Source organism: Astyanax mexicanus, chromosome 1, assembly GCF_023375975.1.
Source record: "Astyanax mexicanus isolate ESR-SI-001 chromosome 1, AstMex3_surface, whole genome shotgun sequence".
In the NCBI taxonomy this organism is placed as follows: domain Eukaryota; kingdom Metazoa; phylum Chordata; class Actinopteri; order Characiformes; family Acestrorhamphidae; genus Astyanax; species Astyanax mexicanus.
This window is the reverse complement of record NC_064408.1, coordinates 130,380,775-130,399,591: the sequence shown is the minus strand read 5'-3', so window position 1 is coordinate 130,399,591 and position 18,817 is coordinate 130,380,775. Positions and strand designations below refer to the sequence as shown.

Below are 18,817 nucleotides of genomic sequence, written 5' to 3'. Positions count from 1 at the left end.
GTGTGAACGTGTAAATGAAGACGGCACTATTGAAATACTGATAAATTGTGTTTGATTGTCTCCTGCAGAGACTACGATCTAGCCTACCTCCCGCTCCGCACCAGTATCGGCCTGTGGACGGCGTTCCTGTGTGTGGTCCTGGTTGCCACGGACGCCAGTTCCCTAGTGTGTTACATCACGCGCTTCACAGAGGAAGCCTTCGCCGCTTTGATCTGCATCATCTTCATCTACGAGGCTCTGGAGAAGCTCTTCCACCTGGGCGAGATGTTCCCCATCAACATGCACAACCGGCTGGACAACCTCACCTTCTACACGTCAGTCCTGCACTCCCGCTCACTACCGATAACCTCCTTAAACGCTAGAGTCAACTTCTGTTTCCATAGTTACATCTACGCACTTCCTGAAGCGTTAAAACGGAAGGGACACTTCGAATATAACTAAAAACAATGTCAGAAACCATGTACGCATAATATCTGCTAATGAAGTGCTAGTTAGTGCGATACAGATTTTCATTACCTGTTAGCTCTATTGCTAATTGGTGATGATTCACTCACCTATTCACTGACTGACTCAATGACTCACTCATTCAAGGACTCACTTATTCTCTCATTTACTAATCTATGCACTTTTTCGCTTACTGACTGACTCATTTATTCACTGACTGCCTCACTCACTCACTGATTGACTAACTTATTTACTGACTGATTCAATGACTCAGTTATTCCCTCAATCACTGATTCACACACTTCACGGACTGACTCAGTGACTCAAACATTCACACTCACTCATTCACTCACTCACTGACTAATCGACTCACTTATTCACTTACTCACTGACTGACTCAATGAATCACGTTTTCACTGACTTAGTGACCGTCTCCCTTATTCACGGACATTTACTGACTCACTGACTGCCTTAATGAGTCACATTCACTAACTAAGAGACTGACTGACTTATTCTCTGACTCAGTGACTTATTCATTGACTGACTTAGTAACTCACTTATTTACTGACTCAATGACTCAAATTTACAGACTATCTCATTTACTCAATTATTCACTGACTGACTCAATGAGTCATTCACTCAATCTCTGATTGACTCACATTCACTAACTCAATGACTCACTTATTTACTCAGTGACTGACTCGCTTATTCAAAGACTAACTCATTCTTTGACTGACTAATCAACTTACCTATTCACAGACTGACTCAATGACTCACTCACACAATGACTCACATATTCTCTCACTGACTAATTGATTCACTAATTCACTGACTGACTCAATGATTCACTCATTCACTCACTCATTCAATTACTCACTTATTCTCTGACTCAATGACTCATTTATTCACTGACTGACCCAATGACTTAAATATTCACTCTCTGACTGACTCACTTATTCACTCACTTCGTAATAAACTAGATTTTTTAATCAGATTAATAATCATATTTAAATAATACATTATTAAAGGGTTTATAATTATTATGGGAATTAAAGAGTCAGGTAATTAGGGTTCATAATTATTATGGTAATTAGATAGTGATGTCATTGTGCTTTGTGTTTAGGTGTCAGTGTTCTCCACCTGCCAACGTCACACCTGAGCTCATCTTCAGGTGGAACCAGACCGGTGTCGCTGCGGACTCTATAGACTGGAGGCAGCTCAACGTAACTGTGAGTGTGTGTGTGTGTGTGTGTGTAGGGGTGGAGTGTTTAAACTCCACCTACTTCCAATTTTAACTTCCAACATTTTTTTTTCCCTCCTAATTTATCTGCTACTCAGCTGTATATCCCCCATCACTAGTGATGCTCCAACACCAGGAGGGTTAAGAAGACTAGCACACGCCTCCTCTGATACATGTGAAGTCAGACTCCGCCTCTTTTTGAACTGCTGCTGATGCAGCTTTACCGAGTAGCATCACAGCACTAACGTTTTGAGGAAAGCGTAGCGACTCGGTTCTGATACATCAGCTCACAGACGCAGCCTTGTGCTGATCCACATCACCCTAGGAGTGACGATCTACTGTATCCACCCAGAGAGAGCAAGAACAACTGTGCTCTCTCAGGACTCCGGCAGCTGATGGCAAGCTGCATGACCAGGATTTAAACCAGCAATCTCCTGATCATAGTGACAGCGCTTTAGACCACTGAACCACTCAGAACCCCTAAATCCACTGTTCTAATTGGATTAAATGTAAGTTTTCTTTACTAATAAATGTGTGTGTGTGTGTGTGTGTTTATAGATGTGCCATAAGCTGCAGGGGGTGTTTGAGGGTCCGGCGTGTGGGCAGGACGGTCCGTATATCCCGGACGTTCTGTTCTGGTCTGTGATTCTCTTCTTCACCACCTTCTTCCTCTCCTCCTTCCTCAAGCAGTTCAAGACCAAACGCTACTTCCCCACCAGGGTCAGTAACCCCGCCTCCAAACACACAATCACTCACTGATTCGCTCACTGACTCACTGAATCAATCATTTACTGACTGACTCACTTACTGACTCATTGAATCATTGATTCACAAAATTACTCACTTATTCACAGTCAATCACTCATGTATTAACTGATTGATTCAGTTATTAATTGACTCAGTGACTCACTTATTAACTCATTGATTTACTTAATAATTAATTTACTAGTTGAATAATTGACTCACACTTACTCACTTATTTTCTGACTCTGACTCACGTATTCACTTAATCACTTATTAACTAAATGATTCCGTTACTTCCTTATTTATTGACAGATTCGATCACTTAATTATTCACTCATTGATTGACTTACTCAGTTCACTGACTGACTCAAAGATTTACATATTTACTGACTTATTGATTTGATCATTTTTTCATTGAGTGACTCACTGACCCCAAAGGAAACTGTAATGTAACAGGTACTCAGTTTACCGTATTTTTCGGATTATAAGGTGCACTCAATAAACATCTATTTTCATACATAAGCAGCATCGGATTATAAACCACATTAAGCAACACTAGTAAGGATGCTACATCGAAGTAAGCGAGAGTGTCGCCATGTTTCCATTTTAATGGGGGAAGCACCTAAGAAAACAAAACTGTAATTCTTAAAAAAAAACACATTTTCTTTTAAAGTTAAATAAGTGTTTAATGTTAATCTACTCAAATTTCTCTCCTGAAAACAGTTTATTTAAGTAAATTAGATTAGATTTTGTTTTTGTCCGGTTAGCTCTAGTAAGCCAGAGCAATATTAGCTAGCGGTTCATCCCACGTAGCTTGTTTTAACACAGTAAACATGCCGAATACAGTCTGATATACTCACCTCTGAATAGTGAAAAAGCTAATGCTTAGCACAGTTAGTGGTTAATGCTAATGCTGCTCCAGCAGCGCTAGCTGGGGGTTAAAAGCAGGCTAAAAATGAAAGGATTTAAGGGGGGCCGGTACTTTTTGACTTTGTGTTCTTCAGTAAAGTGCAGCAGTTATCAGCCAATCAGGGTGGAGGTCTGTAGTAACTGGGATTGAGTTGTGGGGGTGATGTGGACCAGTACTGAGTGACTAACCCCCCCTTCATCTGCAGGTTCGCTCGGCCATCAGTGACTTCGCCGTGTTCCTCACTATAATGATCATGGTGGTGGTGGACTACCTGGTGGGGATCCCCTCCCCCAAACTCAACGTCCCCGACGCCTTCGAGGTACGACCTTACTTCTTATCTCCCTGTGTGTGTGTGTGTGTGTGTGTGTGTGTGTGTGTGTGTGTGTGTGTGGACTCTGGGACTGTAAATTTTGCTTGTTCAGCAGATAAAGCTGAATGTCGATCTCAACAAACTGAACTGACCTCCTGCAGCTCGGATTCACTTTAACTGTGATTTGTTTTAGTTTGAGTCACGAATCAGTGAATCGTGAAATCTTATTGATTCACCATCACTGCACCGTTATCACTATTCTCTACACTCATTTGGATTACCATAACACAGCAACCCAGTCTCGATACCACAGAAACCCAGTCTAGATACCACAGAAACCCATTTGTCAACGCCATAGAAACCCAGCCTAGATACCACAGAAACCCATTTTTTTAACGCCATAGAAACCCAGTCTAGATACCACAGCAACCCAGTCTAGATACCACAGCAACCCAGTCTCGATATCACAGAAACCCAGTCTAGATACCACAGAAACCCAGTCTCGATATCACAGAAACCCAGTCTAGATACCACAGAAACCCAGTCTCAATAACACAGAAACCCAGTCTCAATAACACAGAAACCCAGTCTCGATATCACAGAAACCCAGTCTCGATATCACAGAAACCCAGTCTCGATATCACAGAAACCCAGTCTAGATACCACAGAAACCCAGTCTAGATACCACAGAAACCCAGTCTAGATACCACAGAAACCCAGTCTCGATATCACAGAAACCCAGTCTCGATATCACAGAAACCCAGTCTAGATACCACAGAAACCCAGTCTAGATACCACAGAAACCCAGTCTAGATAACACAGAATCCTAGTCTAGATACCACAGAATCCTAGTCTAGATACCACAGAATCCTAGTCTAGATACCACAGAAACCCAGTCTAGATACCACAGAAACCCAGTCTCAATAACACAGAAACCCAGTCTAGATACCACAGAATCCTAGTCTAGATACCACAGAATCCTAGTCTCGATACCACAGAAACCCAGTCTTGATACCACAGAAACCCAGTCTAGATACCACAGAAACCCAGTCTCAATAACACAGAAACCCAGTCTAGATACCACAGAATCCTAGTCTAGATACCACAGAAACCCAGTCTAGATACCACAGAATCCCAGTCTAGATACCACAGAAACCCAGTCTAAATACCACAGAAACCCAGTCTAGATACCACAGCAACCCAGTCTAGATACCACAGCAACCCAGTCTAAATACCACAGAAACCCAGTCTAGATACCACAGAAACCCAGTCTCAATAACACAGAAACCCAGTCTAGATACCACAGAAACCCAGTCTCAATAACACAGAAACCCAGTCTAGATACCACAGAAACCCAGTCTAGATACCACAGAAACCCAGTCTAGATACCACAGAAACCCAGTCTAGATACCACAGAAACCCAGTCTCGATACCACAGAAACCCTGTTTAGATACCACAGAAACCCAGTCTCGATACCACAGAAACCCAGTCTAGATACCACAGAAACCCAGTCTAGATACCACAGAAACCCAGTCTAGATACCACAGAAACCCAGTCTCGATACCACAGAAACCCAGTCTCGATACCACAGAAACCCAGTCTCGATACCACAGAAACCCAGTCTAGATACCACAGAAACCCAGTCTCGATACCACAGAAACCCAGTCTAGATACCACAGAAACCCAGTCTCGATACCACAGAAACCCAGTCTAGATACCACAGAAACCCAGTCTAGATACCACAGAAACCCAGTCTCGATACCACAGAAACCCAGTCTAGATACCACAGAAACCCAGTCTCGATACCACAGAAACCCAGTCTCGATACCACAGAAACCCAGTCTAGATACCACAGAAACCCAGTCTCGATACCACAGAAACCCTGTTTAGATACCACAGAAACCCAGTCTCGATACCACAGAAACCCAGTCTAGATACCACAGAAACCCAGTCTAGATACCACAGAAACCCAGTCTAGATACCACAGAAACCCAGTCTAGATACCACAGAAACCCAGTCTAGATACCACAGAAACCCAGTCTCGATACCACAGAAACCCAGTCTAGATACCACAGAAACCCAGTCTCGATATCACAGAAACCCAGTCTAGATACCACAGAAACCCAGTCTCAATAACACAGAAACCCAGTCTAGATACCACAGAAACCCAGTCTCAATAACACAGAAACCCAGTCTAGATACCACAGAAACCCAGTCTAGATACCACAGAAACCCAGTCTAGATACCACCAAAATACTGTACAATTTGTATGTTCTTAAAAACGTTTGTGTGTTTGTGTGTGTTTGTGTGTGTTTGTGTGTGTTTGTGTGTGTTTGTGTGTGTTTGTGTGTGTTCGTGTGTGTTCGTGTGTGTTCGTGTGTGTGTTCCTCAGCCCACCACTAAAGGGCGGGGCTGGCTGATGTCTCCGCTGGGCAGTAACCCCACCTGGACGCTGTTCGCCGCGGCGATTCCCGCTCTGCTCTGTACCATCCTCATCTTCATGGACCAGCAGATCACCGCCGTCATCATCAACCGCAAAGAGCACAAACTCAAGGTCTCACACACACACACTGCACACTGCAAACACACACTGTACACACAAACACACACACACTGTACACATGCACACACAGAGAGACAGAGAGACAGACAGAGATGAAGAGACTGAGAGAAAGACAGATGGAGACTGACAGACGGACAGAGACGAAGAGGCAGACAAGGCAGAGATGAAGAGTCAGAGGGACAGGCAGATGGATAATAAAAGACAGGCAGAGACAGAGAGACACATAGATTCAGACAGACAGGCAGAGACAGACAAATGGGGAACTAGGGACAGACAAGACAGAGATGTAGAGGCAAAGAAACCGACAGACGGAGACAGATAGAGACTGAGAAACAGGCAGAGACAAAGAGACAGATGGCAGAGAGACGGAGACTGAGAGACAGACAGATAGAAACTGAGAAACAGGCAGTAACGAAGAGACCGACAGATGGAAACAGAGACAAACAGACAGAGACTGAGAGACCGACAGATAAGGCAGAGATGAGAAGTCCGAGAAACAGCTGGCTACAGATAAAGAAACTGGAAGGGACAGAGAGACAGACAGGGAGAAAGTTGGTTAGAGACAGCAGCGGACCTGCAGCCAGAAATGGAGAGACAGACAGAAGGATCAACAGGGGAACAGGTGGACAAACAGACAGGCAGATATATAGAGATGAAGAGACAGACAGATACAGTGAAACAGAAAAAGAGACAAAAAGACAGATGGATTAAGACACATCCAAAGAGACAAACGACAGGCTGATACATAGAAAATTGGACAGAACGACACTGAGAGTAAACAGAGAGACAGACACATGGAGACTGAAAGACAGGCTGAGATGAAGACACAGAGACTACAGCTGGCTAGAGATAAAGAAACTGGAAGGGACAGAGAGACAGAGACAGTTGGATAGAGACAGCATTAGAGCTACAGCCAGAACTGAAGAGACAGACAGAAGGAATCAACAGGGCAACAGGTGGATAGACAGAAAAGACATAGAGATGGCGAGACAGACAGATAAAGAGACACATCTTATTGACTGGCTGATCCAGAGAGAGATAGACAGAACGATACTGAGAGTAAAAAGAGAGACAGACAGACAGAGACTGAGAGACAGACATATGGAGACTGAGAGACAGACAGGTGAGTAACGGCTCCTCCCCCTGCAGAAAGGCTGTGGGTATCACCTGGACCTGCTGGTGGTGGCGGTGATGCTGGGCGTGTGCTCGGTGATGGGGTTGCCGTGGTTCGTCGCGGCGACCGTCCTCTCCATCTCCCACGTAAACAGTCTGAAGGTGGAGTCGGAATGCTCCGCCCCCGGAGAACAGCCCAAATTCCTCGGTATCCGGGAGCAACGAGTCACCGGACTCATGATCTTCGTCCTCATGGGCCTGTCCGTCTTCATGACCTCCGTCCTGAAGGTCAGGCCACTCCCCCTCTCATATTAACACTGTATTAAGTAAGAGATGTGCTGTGTGCTGATTGGCTCCCCCTGCAGGTGGGGAGACTTGGTTTACGGTTAAAAAATTGTATTTCCATTGTATTTAGCTGATTTAATCTATTAGTAATATTAATGTTTGTAGTTTTAATAATCTGTAAGTAAATACAGTGTGATCAGAAATATATTGCTAATTAGGGTTGCACGAAAATCGTGATATCACATTATCGCAATATTTTGTCATGGTTTTTAATTGCTAGTTTAAATTTAAAGATTGGTGTCAGAAGTGGTTCAGAAGAAGTGTTGTAGATCCCTCTGTTCTGATTGGATAAAAAGTAAACATTTCTTTTATTCAGATTAATAATAAATAAATAAATAAATAATAAATAATATAAATTATAGTTATAAAAAAATAATTTAAACAATCACATTACGTTATGATATATTAAACCGTAACGCCTGTATCATGATGCATGTTGTCACATATGTATACTGTTATTTTATGTATTCATGTATTATTATTATTATTATTATTATTATTATTATTATTATTATTATTATTATTATGTATTAATTGATCCGGGTGGTTTTGTGCTCCAGTTTATCCCGATGCCTGTTCTGTACGGAGTGTTCCTCTATATGGGCGTGTCCTCTCTCAGAGGCATCCAGGTAAACATGCGAAACACTGATTAATAATTTACATATATGCATATTAATTATTTATTCATTCATTAATTTATTATCATTATTAATACATATATTGTGATCTGTATGTAGTTCTTTGACCGGATAAAGCTGTTCGGGATGCCGGCTAAACACCAGCCGGATCTGATCTACCTGCGCTACGTCCCGCTGTGGAAAGTTCACGTTTTCACCATCGTCCAGCTCACCTGCCTCGTCCTGCTGTGGGTCATCAAGGTTTCTGCTGCTGCTGTCGTCTTCCCCATGATGGTGAATAACATCACATAAACCACCCCGTAACACCACTTAAACCACCCCGTAACACCACTTAAACCACCCCGTAACACCAAATAAACCACCCCGTAACGCCACAATTACCCCACACCACCCTGTAACACCACTTAAACCAGCCCTTAACACCACATAAACCACCCCGTAACACCACATATACCAACCTGTAACACCACATATACTCACACTACCCCGTACACATAACACATAAACTACCCCTTAACATCACAATTAGCCCACACCACCCTGTAACGCCACGTCAACCAGCCCGTAACATCACAATCACCCCACACTACATGTAACACCACATAAACCACCCCGTAACACCACATAAACTACCCTGTAACACCAAATAAACCTCAAACTACCCTGTAACATCACAAATCCCACATTACCCCGTAACACCACATAAACCACCCTGTAACAACACACATACCCCACACTACTTTGTAACGCCACATACACCACCCTGTAACGCCACATACACCACCCTGTAACATTACATATAACAATACAGAACCTCGTAACACCACATACACCACCCTGTAACAACACATAACCCCCAAACTACCCTGTTACATCACAAACCCCACACTACTCTGTAACACCACATAAACCACCCTGTAACAACACACAACCCCTTAACAACCCTGTAACATTACAAACCACACACACCTCATACACCACCCCGTAACACTGTGTACACGCCCCTAACGCCAACATCCTGACCTCATTCACGCTTTTGCTTTTGTGGCGTGTGTGCTTTTTTGCTGTGAGTGTGATCTAATCCTCACAGCAATGCTGCTCTAAAATCTAGTATAAAGCTCTTCTCTGTACAGTAGAGACAGTTACTCAACCAAAAGCAGTTGCAGTGCGGGGAGGTGCAGTGCGGGGAGGTGCAGTGCGGGGAGGTGCAGTGCGAGGGGATGCAGTGCGAGGGGATGCAGTGCGAGGGGATGCAGTGCGAGGGGATGCAGTGCGGGGGGGATGCAGTGCGGGGGGGATGCAGTGTGAGGAGATGCAGTGCGGGGAGCTGCAGTGCGGGGAGCTGCAGTGTTGGGAGCTGCACTGTGGGGGGATGCAATGCGGGGAGATGCAGTGTGGGGAGGTGCAGTATGAGGAGGTGCAGTGCGGGGAGCTGCAGTGCGGGGAGATGCAGTGCGGGGAGATGCAGTGCGGGGAGATGCAGTGTGAGGAGGTGCAGTGCGGGGAGCTGCAGTGCGGGGAGATGCAGTGCGGGGAGATGCAGTGCGGGGAGTTGCAGTGTGAGGAGATGCAGTGCGGGGAGCTGCAGTGTTGGGAGCTGCACTGTGGGGGGATGCAGTGCGGGGAGCTGCAGTGTTGGGGGATGCAGTGCAGGGAGATGCAGTGCAAGGAGCTGCAGTGTGGGGAGGTGCAGTTTATTAATGTCTGAATGTTCTGATTGGGTTCTCCGGGTTCTGGTTCTGTAGGTTCTAGCTCTGGTTTTCGTGAGGAAGCTTCTGGATTTCTGTTTTATGAAGCGAGAGCTGAGCTGGCTGGATGATCTGATGCCTGAGAGCAAGAAGAAGAAAGAGGACGACAAGAAGAAGAAAGAGAAAGAAGTGAGTGATTTATCTTTAATATTCATGTCTTGACTTGTCTTACCTTGTCTTTTCTTGTTTTATTTTTCCTTTCCTTGCCTTGCTTTGTGTTGTCTTGTCATGTCTTGTCTTTTGTTTTCTCTCCTTTCCTTTTCTTGCCTTGCCTTTTTGGTCTGGTCTTGTCTTGCATTTTCCTGTCTTGTTTTATCTTTTTGTGTCTTTCTTTTTCTTACCTTGCTTTGTCTTGTCTTTCCTTGTCTTGTCTTTTGTTTTATTGTCTTGCCTTTTCTTGTCTTGTCTTGTCTTGTCTTTCCTTTTCTTGACTTGGCTTGTTTTGTCTTTCTTTACGGTTCTTTTCCTTGTTGTCTTGTCTTTTCTTGCGTTTTCCTCCCCTTTTCTTTCCCTGACGTCTTGTCTCTTTCTCTTGTTGTATTGTCTTGTTTTGTCTCATCCTGTCTACCATAAGTGTGTTTTAATTATGTAGAGCATATATTGGGTGGTGTGTGGAATTCATCATAGAAACACTTTTATCCAGCGCATATTATTAGAATTATATTATGTATTTTATATATTCTATATTTCTATGTATATATATATATATATATATATATATATATATTATATGTTTTTGTCACCAAACCATATTGCGCTCTGCCTCTTTGCCTTCATCTGCCCCGCCCACTGAGGGTCTGTTAGCTTTAGAGGGCAGCAAATAATTAAAAAACACTGGACACACACACACACACACACTGTGTTGGCTAAGAGTGGACTTTTGATCTTATTGATTTGGCACACAGTTCAGTTGCAGTATCTGCTCTGTCTCACATGTTCATGCACACTTATTATACTGTTATTTATTTTATATAAGAATAAAAAAATTGTAGAAACAACAACAATAATAGTAACATTATTAATAATTATAATAATAGCACATTTTAACAAAGTGCTGAATGGTACAACCATAAAAAAAAAAAAATATATATATATATATATATATATATATATATATAAATATTATAAAAAAACAATTAAAATATTTAATGTTTAATAGATTTAATGATTAAGGTCTTTACCCTTTAATTACGCTGAAAAATAAAAATGGTTGCTAAGCTGCTTCTGTAGGCAGTTGATATGGAATCCTAGGTTGTTGCTAAGTGGGTGCTAGGCAGTTGCTAAGGAATTACAGGTGGTTGCTAAGGTGTTGCTAATTGGTTAGGTGGCTAGGTGGTTGCTGCTAACATATCGAATACAGAATTTAGTGGTTGTAGCTAAACGATTTTTAACTGTAGAGCCGTTGGAGATTTTTGACAGAAGTTTGCGAACAAGATGGAATGGATTCCTATGGGAAACATTGGAGCTGAAAAACGTCAGCTGTACAAAAACTGTGCTATTAAATTCCGTGAAAACTAGAAAAGTTAATATCGATAATGAACTTTAAATTGGCTTTGGCAATGCAGAGTAGAGTTTATTACTGTATTATAATATCTCAAGGTGCTTGTGATGCTTTATAAATGAAAATATTGCAATGAACTGAGTTTAACTCTGAGTTTTAATGGAGGAAATAACTACAAGTGTAGCTCCATATTCCACACTCAATACCCTGAAAGATTTAATCCTTATTTCAGTATAAATATAAAGTAATTAAAGTAAAGTAGTGTATAGAGTAAATAAAGTAGTGAAGTGTAATACATCACCAGGCTCTGTAAAAGAGTGATGGAAGGGCAGAAGGCGGGGTCGAACTTGTTAACGAGATTAATTAACTGTTTATTTATGTATTTATTTCCCAGGAGGCCGAGCGGATGCTGCACGCTGAGCAGAGTCTGGAGTATGATGGAGAAAATCTCCTGAGTATCAAATCTCTCAAAGACAGGTTAGATCATCTCCTCCCTCCACTCCACATACAGGATTAATCCAGTATGAATTACTCTGATCTCTATCTGCTGTATCTACATACTGGATTACTGTACCGATACAGCAGGTTAAAGTAATACATACAGGATTAATCCAGTCTATCCAGTCTCTATCTGCTGTATCTGTACAGTAGTCCAATATGAATTACTCTGTCCGCGTGTGCCAGGGTGCATGTGAGTGTGCGTGTGCCAGGCCGCGTGTGAGGTTACGTGTGCTGACGTGTTGTGTTCTGAGAGTGCGTGTGAGGTCACGTGTGCTGACGTGTGTTGTGTTGTGAGAGTGCGCGTGTGAGGTTACGTGTGCTGACGTTTGTTGTGTTCTGAGAGTGCGTGTGAGGTCACGTGTGCTGACGTGTGTTGTTGTGAGAGTGCGTGTGAGGTTACGTGTGCTGACTTGTATTGTGTTCTGAGAGTGCGTGTGAGGTTATGTGTGCTGACGTATTGTGTTCTGAGAGTGCGTGTGAGGTCACGTGTGCTGACGTGTTTGTGTTGTGAGAGTGCGCGTGTAAGGTTACGTGTGCTGACATATTGTGTTCTGAGAGTGCGTGTGAGGTCACGTGTGCTGACGTGTTTGTGTTGTGAGAGTGCGCGTGTAAGGTTACGTGTGCTGACGTATTGTGTTGTGAGAGTGCGCGTGAGGTCACGTGTGCTGACGTGTGTTGTGTTGTGAGAGTGCGCATGTGAGGTTACGTGTGCTGACGTGTTTTGTGTTGTGAGAGTGCGCGTGTGAGGTTACGTGTGCTGACGTGTGTTGTGTTGTGAGAGTGCGCTTGTGAGGTTACGTGTGCTGACGTATTGTGTTCTGAGAGTGCGTGTGAGGTCACGTGTGCTGACGTGTGTTGTGTTGTGAGAGTGCGTGTGAGGTCACGTGTGCTGACGTGTGTTGTGTTCTGAGAGTGCGTGTGAGGTCACGTGTGCTGACGTGTGTTGTGTTGTGAGAGTGCGTGTGAGGTCACGTGTGCTGACGTGTGTTGTGTTGTGACTCCGCAGTTGTGACCCGTCTGTGGTTAATATAAGTGATGAAATGGCCAAAACCTCAGTGTGGAAATCTGTATCCAAAAAACCAGACTGTTCCAAAACCCTGAAACCCAACGCCAGGTACCGCCCCTCTAACCTTCATCATCCTCATCCTCCTCTTCATCATCCTCCTCTAACCTTCATCATCCTCAACATCATCCTCTTTATCTTCCTCATCCTCCTCTAACCTTCATCCTCTTTATCTTCCTCATCCTCATCATCCTAATATATATCTTCATCCTCATATTTTCTCGCCATCTTCATCATCATTCTCTTCATCCTTATCCATACCAACCTCATCTTTATCTTCATCATCTACATCATCCTCATTTAATCTTCATCATCCCACTTTTCCTCATCTTGATCATCCACTCCTTCATCTTCATCCTTCCTTCCTTGAGCATCTTTATCTTCTTCTTTGTCACGTTCATCTCCCTCATCGTCATTGTCCTTCTTTCTCATTTTTTGTTACTGCATGTTTGTGCTTATAAATACGTATAATGCTCTCTCTCTCCCTCTCTCTGTCTCTCTCCCTCTCTCTCTCTCTCTCTCTCTCTCAGTGTTAAGATCAGGGTGGAGGGGGAGGATGGAGAGAAGTGTATGGATACGGAGACGTCGTTATGATAGTGGGATGGAGAGAGCGCCCCCTGGTGGACCGGAGGACCTGCAGACTGCGTTCACACCTGCTCCACTTTCACTTTTATTATAATCCACTTCAGTTCTTATTGTTTTAGCAGAGGGGGAGAGTTCAGGTCTACGGAATAAAAGTCCTCCCTGCGGATCCGGTTTTAAAGAGGACTTTTATTGTGTGAGCTGGAGCTCTGCCCGGTTTATTTTAGCAGCGCTCTGTTCACACTGTGGTTATATTTATTTTGATCTGAATTTTTTGTTTCTTTCTGCTGATGTTTGTTACGGTACGGATTCCGCAGAGCCGAGTATTTCACAAATTAAATAAACACAGAGAGGCTCCGCCTCCTTCACAACCAGTGTCAAAACAAATACAACTATAAATAGTTTGTTTTTTATTATTCTTATTATTCTTATGGTTATTATTTATTAATTTTTTTAAATGTGTTTTAAACTCTAGGCTGACTGTAATTGTGAAGCGAATTCTAATAGGAAACAGTGTAAAAGCGGTTTATTTCATTGTGAAAAATCCAGTTTACTCTTTTCTCCTGTGATCTTGTATTTAGTGTTTAAGGCTGATTTACGTTTCTGCGTCAAAACTGTGCCAAATCAATGCCGTAGCTGTATATATACCCAACATCCGACACCATAGCTGTATATACCCAACGCCGTAGCTACGTACCAAGCACCATAACTCTTCACCAAACACCATAGCTGTATATACCCAACACAATAGCTACGTACCAAACACCATGACTGTTCACCCAACACCATAGCTGTATATACCCAACACCATAGCTACGCACCAAACATCATGACTCTTCACCCAATGTCGTAACTGTATATACCCAACGCCATAGCTGTGCATGTACCAAACAACGTTGCTGTGCACCCAACGCCGTAGCTTTACACTCAACACATAACTGCGCCTCCTGCATCGTAGCTGTTTACCCAACACTGTAGATCCTTAACCTATTCTGTAGTTGTGCACTTAAAGCCATAGCTGTGCACCCAAACCTTTGGGTATTTGTGTAGCCAGCAACGTAACTGTGTTCCCAACACCCAACCCAATGCCGTAGCTTCACACCCAATGTAGGAGCTGTGCACCACGTGTAATAGCTGCATACCCAACAGCGCAGCTACGTACCTAACACTGTAGCTGTGCACCCAACACAATATTGTAGCTGTGCACCCAACTCTGTAGCCTGTACATATTCTACACGTATTCTTCACTGTAGCCGCACACCCTACACTGTAGCTTCTATCCTACACAGTATCTCACGCATACCCAGAAACGTAGCAATGCATCAGGACATCGCAGACTGCAGCAGCTGTGATTGGTCCACTTAACACCCTAATCCCGCCTTCGCACTTCTGATATTAATTACCGGTTTAAATGCTACTGTGTACACTTTGACTCGACGCAGGAATATAAACCAGCCTTAAAACCCTCAGCTGAGACGTGTTCGGGCTTTAGCTAGGCTACGCTAATGCTAACGCTAACGCTACAGTAGAGTCAGTAATCACTCGAACTGCACCCGATCCCTGTTTATGAAGGTGATGCTGAGCTGTGGGCGTGGTTTAGAGGGCAGTTTGACTCTAAACTTTCCCTGATCTTCAAAATGTGTATCTGGAACTTGAGTTTTTATATTTTATTAGAATCTGATAGAGTGGACCAATAGAAATGAATTGTCCTTCTCCTGTAAAAGTTGCAGATTTATGAGATAAAGTTAGGCTGTTTTATGTATTTAGGTGTCGTTATTGGTATTATTGGTACACAATCTGGTTTTATTCGTAGAAGACCAGCCTTTTATCTCTTTTTGTACATAGAGACACCAAAATACTGTAAACTGAGGTCAGATTTACATTTTTAAAAACATAAATTCAATCTCTGATAAAATGCCCATTAACAGTTTGTAGCAGTTGGCTCAGTAATAATTCACTAAATAGTAAATGGTTAGGATGCTGCACCTGCGCAGATCTCCACATCAGGGCTTCTCCACTGTGCAACCAGTAAACTGATTGGTCCTTTTCTGTTGAAGGGCATTAATAATTCATATGTAATATTTCATCTGTTTTGTGTATTGGTCACACTCTCTTGGTGATGCAATATTAATCACATTTTTTATGGGTTAAAATTCAATATATTGGATAAATAACACACACTATCATATTTTATAAGATCGCATAAACCGTTAACTTTTTATCCAATCAGAAAAGAGAGATATAAAGAGATATAAAGAGAGTACAACCCTGCTCTGATCAAGTGGGCGGGGTTTAAACACAACACTAAATGAACCACTTCTGACACCAATCTTTACTAAGCTGAACTAAAAAAATAAAATAAATTCTGTGAGTTTTGACAATTAATACAGAATTTAAAATATAAACATTGTAATAGTTTGAAATTTCGATGTTTGTTAATAGTGTCTCTGGCCACACCCACAAGTCTGCACCACCTTAATAAACACTAGAATCAGAAGATGGTTTAGTCGTTTAGCTTCAGTGCTAAAGATGCGAGTCATGTTTTGTCTGGTTATTTTAGTTAATTTCAGTAAAAACTGTGCCTTCAGTCCTTTAATGCTGTTGATTTTTTTAGTTTTTTGAGGGAAAAATGCCAAAATTTGTACTTTTGAGGCTTCATTTTCATTTTACTATCTGTTTATCAGGTCAGTGCCACAAAGAAAAGCCACAGGAACCAGTTAAATCCAGTTAATTCCAGTTAAATCTGCAGTGCCGTTGGACAGACACATATATAACTTCTGGTTTATTGACTGTTGATGATTTTCTGTAATGTGTTGCACTTTAGGTACTTAAAACAAAACACGTTAGACCCTGAACGCTGTACTATAACACCGTAAATACCACGGTATTTAATCAATCCACTTAGAACAGCGGTCAGCAACCCAACACCTGGACATCCACCTACCTGTAGTGCATAGGGGGCGCTCTATAATGCTCTATAATGCTTATATGATCCACAACACGCTCATTCTGACAGACTTAAATAGTACACAAAGTGTAGGGGGGTGCTCTATAATGCGCTATAATGCTCTGTAATCTTTATTCTATAATGTGTGTGGATCATATAAACATTATAGAGCGTCCCCTACGCTTCCTGTAGTGTATTACAGTCTGTCAGAATGAGCGTGTTGTGGATCATATGAACATTATAGAGCATTATAGAGCACCCCCTACACTTCCTGTAGTGTATTACAGTCTGTCAGAATGAGCGTGTGGATCATATGAACATTATAGAGCATTATAGAGCACCCCCTACACTTCCTGTAGTGTATTACAGTCTGTCAGAATGAGCGTGTTGTAGATCATATGAACATTATAGAGCATTATAGAGCACCCCCTACACTTCCTGTAGTGTATTACAGTCTGTCAGAATGAGCGTGTTGTAGATCATATGAACATTATAGAGCATTATAGAGCGCCCCCTACGCTTCCTGTAGTGTATTACAGTCTGTCAGAATGAGCGTGTTGTGGATCATATGAACATTATAGAGCATTATAGAGCACCCCCTACACTTCCTGTAGTGTATTACAGTCTGTCAGAATGAGCGTGTTGTGGATCATATGAACATTATAGAGCATTATAGAGCGCCCCCTACGCTTCAGGCTGGATGTCTGGGGGATTGTGGGATATCGCTGACCGCTGGTTTAGTATCTCAGGAACAGGTCTTTCTTCTTTACGCCAAACAAGCCTTTCTTCAGTCTGCAGCTTTACTCTGTACATGAATGTCTTTTTTAAATGCTGAAATTAACGGTAATAAAATGGGTTTTTGTGCCTGATATTTATATAAAACCCCGGATATGATCAGCTTCTTAGTTTCTACTTTTATTATCTGTAGTTTTGTAAAGTTAGAGATGTACAGTCAGCCTTTTTTCAACTAATAAATTAAATTATTGTGTAGAGATGAGTCTGTATTTAACGGTTAGGAGAGAGAGGAATAGTCGCTGTGAAGGATATTATTATTATTATTATTAATATGATTAATTTTATGTTTTTCGGCCTCGTCTGAGGGTCCTGTAGGTCGTAGCGTCTCTTCCCGCGAGGACTCGGAACAAGTATTGCTGTCGTCGTGTTTAAAGTGCTGTATATCCTCACCTGCCGGGCCTGGGGCGGTCCCAGCGCTCTGATTGGATGAGTCTAATTGATTAAGTAATTAATTGAATGATTAATTAATTGATTGGTTAATTGGACTGATCAGATCAGCTTCACTTTAGACACAGTGGACATGTATTAATATTAATATTATTAATGTTTAGACAGAGGAAATTGTGGAGAAACTATTTTTTGTAATTTTTGTGTCAAAAAGCAATAAAGAGAAATATATTCAGCACAAAAACTCTAGACTCTGACTGTCTGTCTACACTATTATACACTGTATCTGAGTGCGAAAGTTATTGAACCCCTGTAAAGTAGCTCCACACCTCCTTACTAGAATCCGGAGAGCCCTGACATTTAAAACGAGGCGTTAATAACTTAAAGTGCAGAAGAAGATTATTAAAAAACACTGTTTACATCCTATAACACTACTAGCTTCAGCTCCAAGCGCCGCCATCACTGTACTGAAAATAACATAGACATATATATATATATATATACACATAGTCCACATAGCGTAGCGGAGGTGTGCTATTCATCAAAGATCAGAACTTTTTATCATGTTTAACTACAACAAAAGTCTTTAACTTCGTTTAACGAAAACTGTGAAGTAATTTGTTTAATAAAAAAGAACCGAAAAAAAAAAACTGGCGAATGGGGAAATTATCTGTAATAAATGTTATTATTATTGACAAGTAATTGAAACGAAACCAGCAGCGTTCCTGTGATGGCATGACTCCTTTTTACTGGAATAAAAATGATTTAGAGAATAATTCTCCTTTCAACTCATCCTCAGAAATTCCTACTTATGAGGTTGAAGGTTGTAATTTTGACTTGCCATGCGTGTGAGTGTGTTTTGGTCGGGTGAAAATGGACGCCATTGGGGAAAATACTTTTGATTATACTTTTGGTCTGTTATCATTTGTTCATTTTATCTATTCAAAGAGTAAGAAGTGAGTAAGACTTGCATTAGGTGAGTGAT

The 18,817-nt window shown here is 42.1% G+C and overlaps 1 protein-coding gene and 1 long non-coding RNA gene across 9 annotated transcripts in view; both read left to right on the top strand.

The window, feature by feature from the left end:
• The window catches only part of slc4a7 (solute carrier family 4 member 7), a 75,205-nt gene extending 57,129 nt beyond the window's left edge, over window positions 1-18,076 (top strand). For 4 of the 6 annotated variants that reach the window (XM_049468776.1, XM_049468793.1, XM_022662403.2 and 1 more), the window contains 12 exons: window positions 69-314; window positions 1,568-1,673; window positions 2,243-2,404; window positions 3,544-3,657; window positions 6,042-6,203; window positions 7,362-7,613; window positions 8,231-8,299; window positions 8,408-8,581; window positions 10,054-10,185; window positions 11,952-12,034; window positions 13,065-13,172; window positions 13,652-18,076. In XM_049468776.1, coding sequence (XP_049324733.1) covers window positions 69-314; window positions 1,568-1,673; window positions 2,243-2,404; window positions 3,544-3,657; window positions 6,042-6,203; window positions 7,362-7,613; window positions 8,231-8,299; window positions 8,408-8,581; window positions 10,054-10,185; window positions 11,952-12,034; window positions 13,065-13,172; window positions 13,652-13,715 — 1,672 coding nt within the window. In that variant the 3' untranslated portion in view covers window positions 13,716-18,076. The other 2 variants (XM_049468786.1, XM_049468787.1) reach the window with 2 other exon arrangements.
• On the top strand, window positions 12,147-12,975 carry LOC125785746 (uncharacterized). Of its 3 annotated transcripts, none has more exons than XR_007428092.1 (3): window positions 12,147-12,367; window positions 12,540-12,626; window positions 12,760-12,975. It is a non-coding gene; the product is annotated as an uncharacterized LOC125785746 (long non-coding RNA). The 3 variants fall into 3 exon arrangements; XR_007428089.1 differs by lacking the exon at window positions 12,540-12,626 and adding an exon at window positions 12,498-12,539; XR_007428093.1 differs by lacking the exon at window positions 12,540-12,626 and adding an exon at window positions 12,454-12,539.
• Window positions 18,077-18,817: the final 741 nt, after the last annotated feature.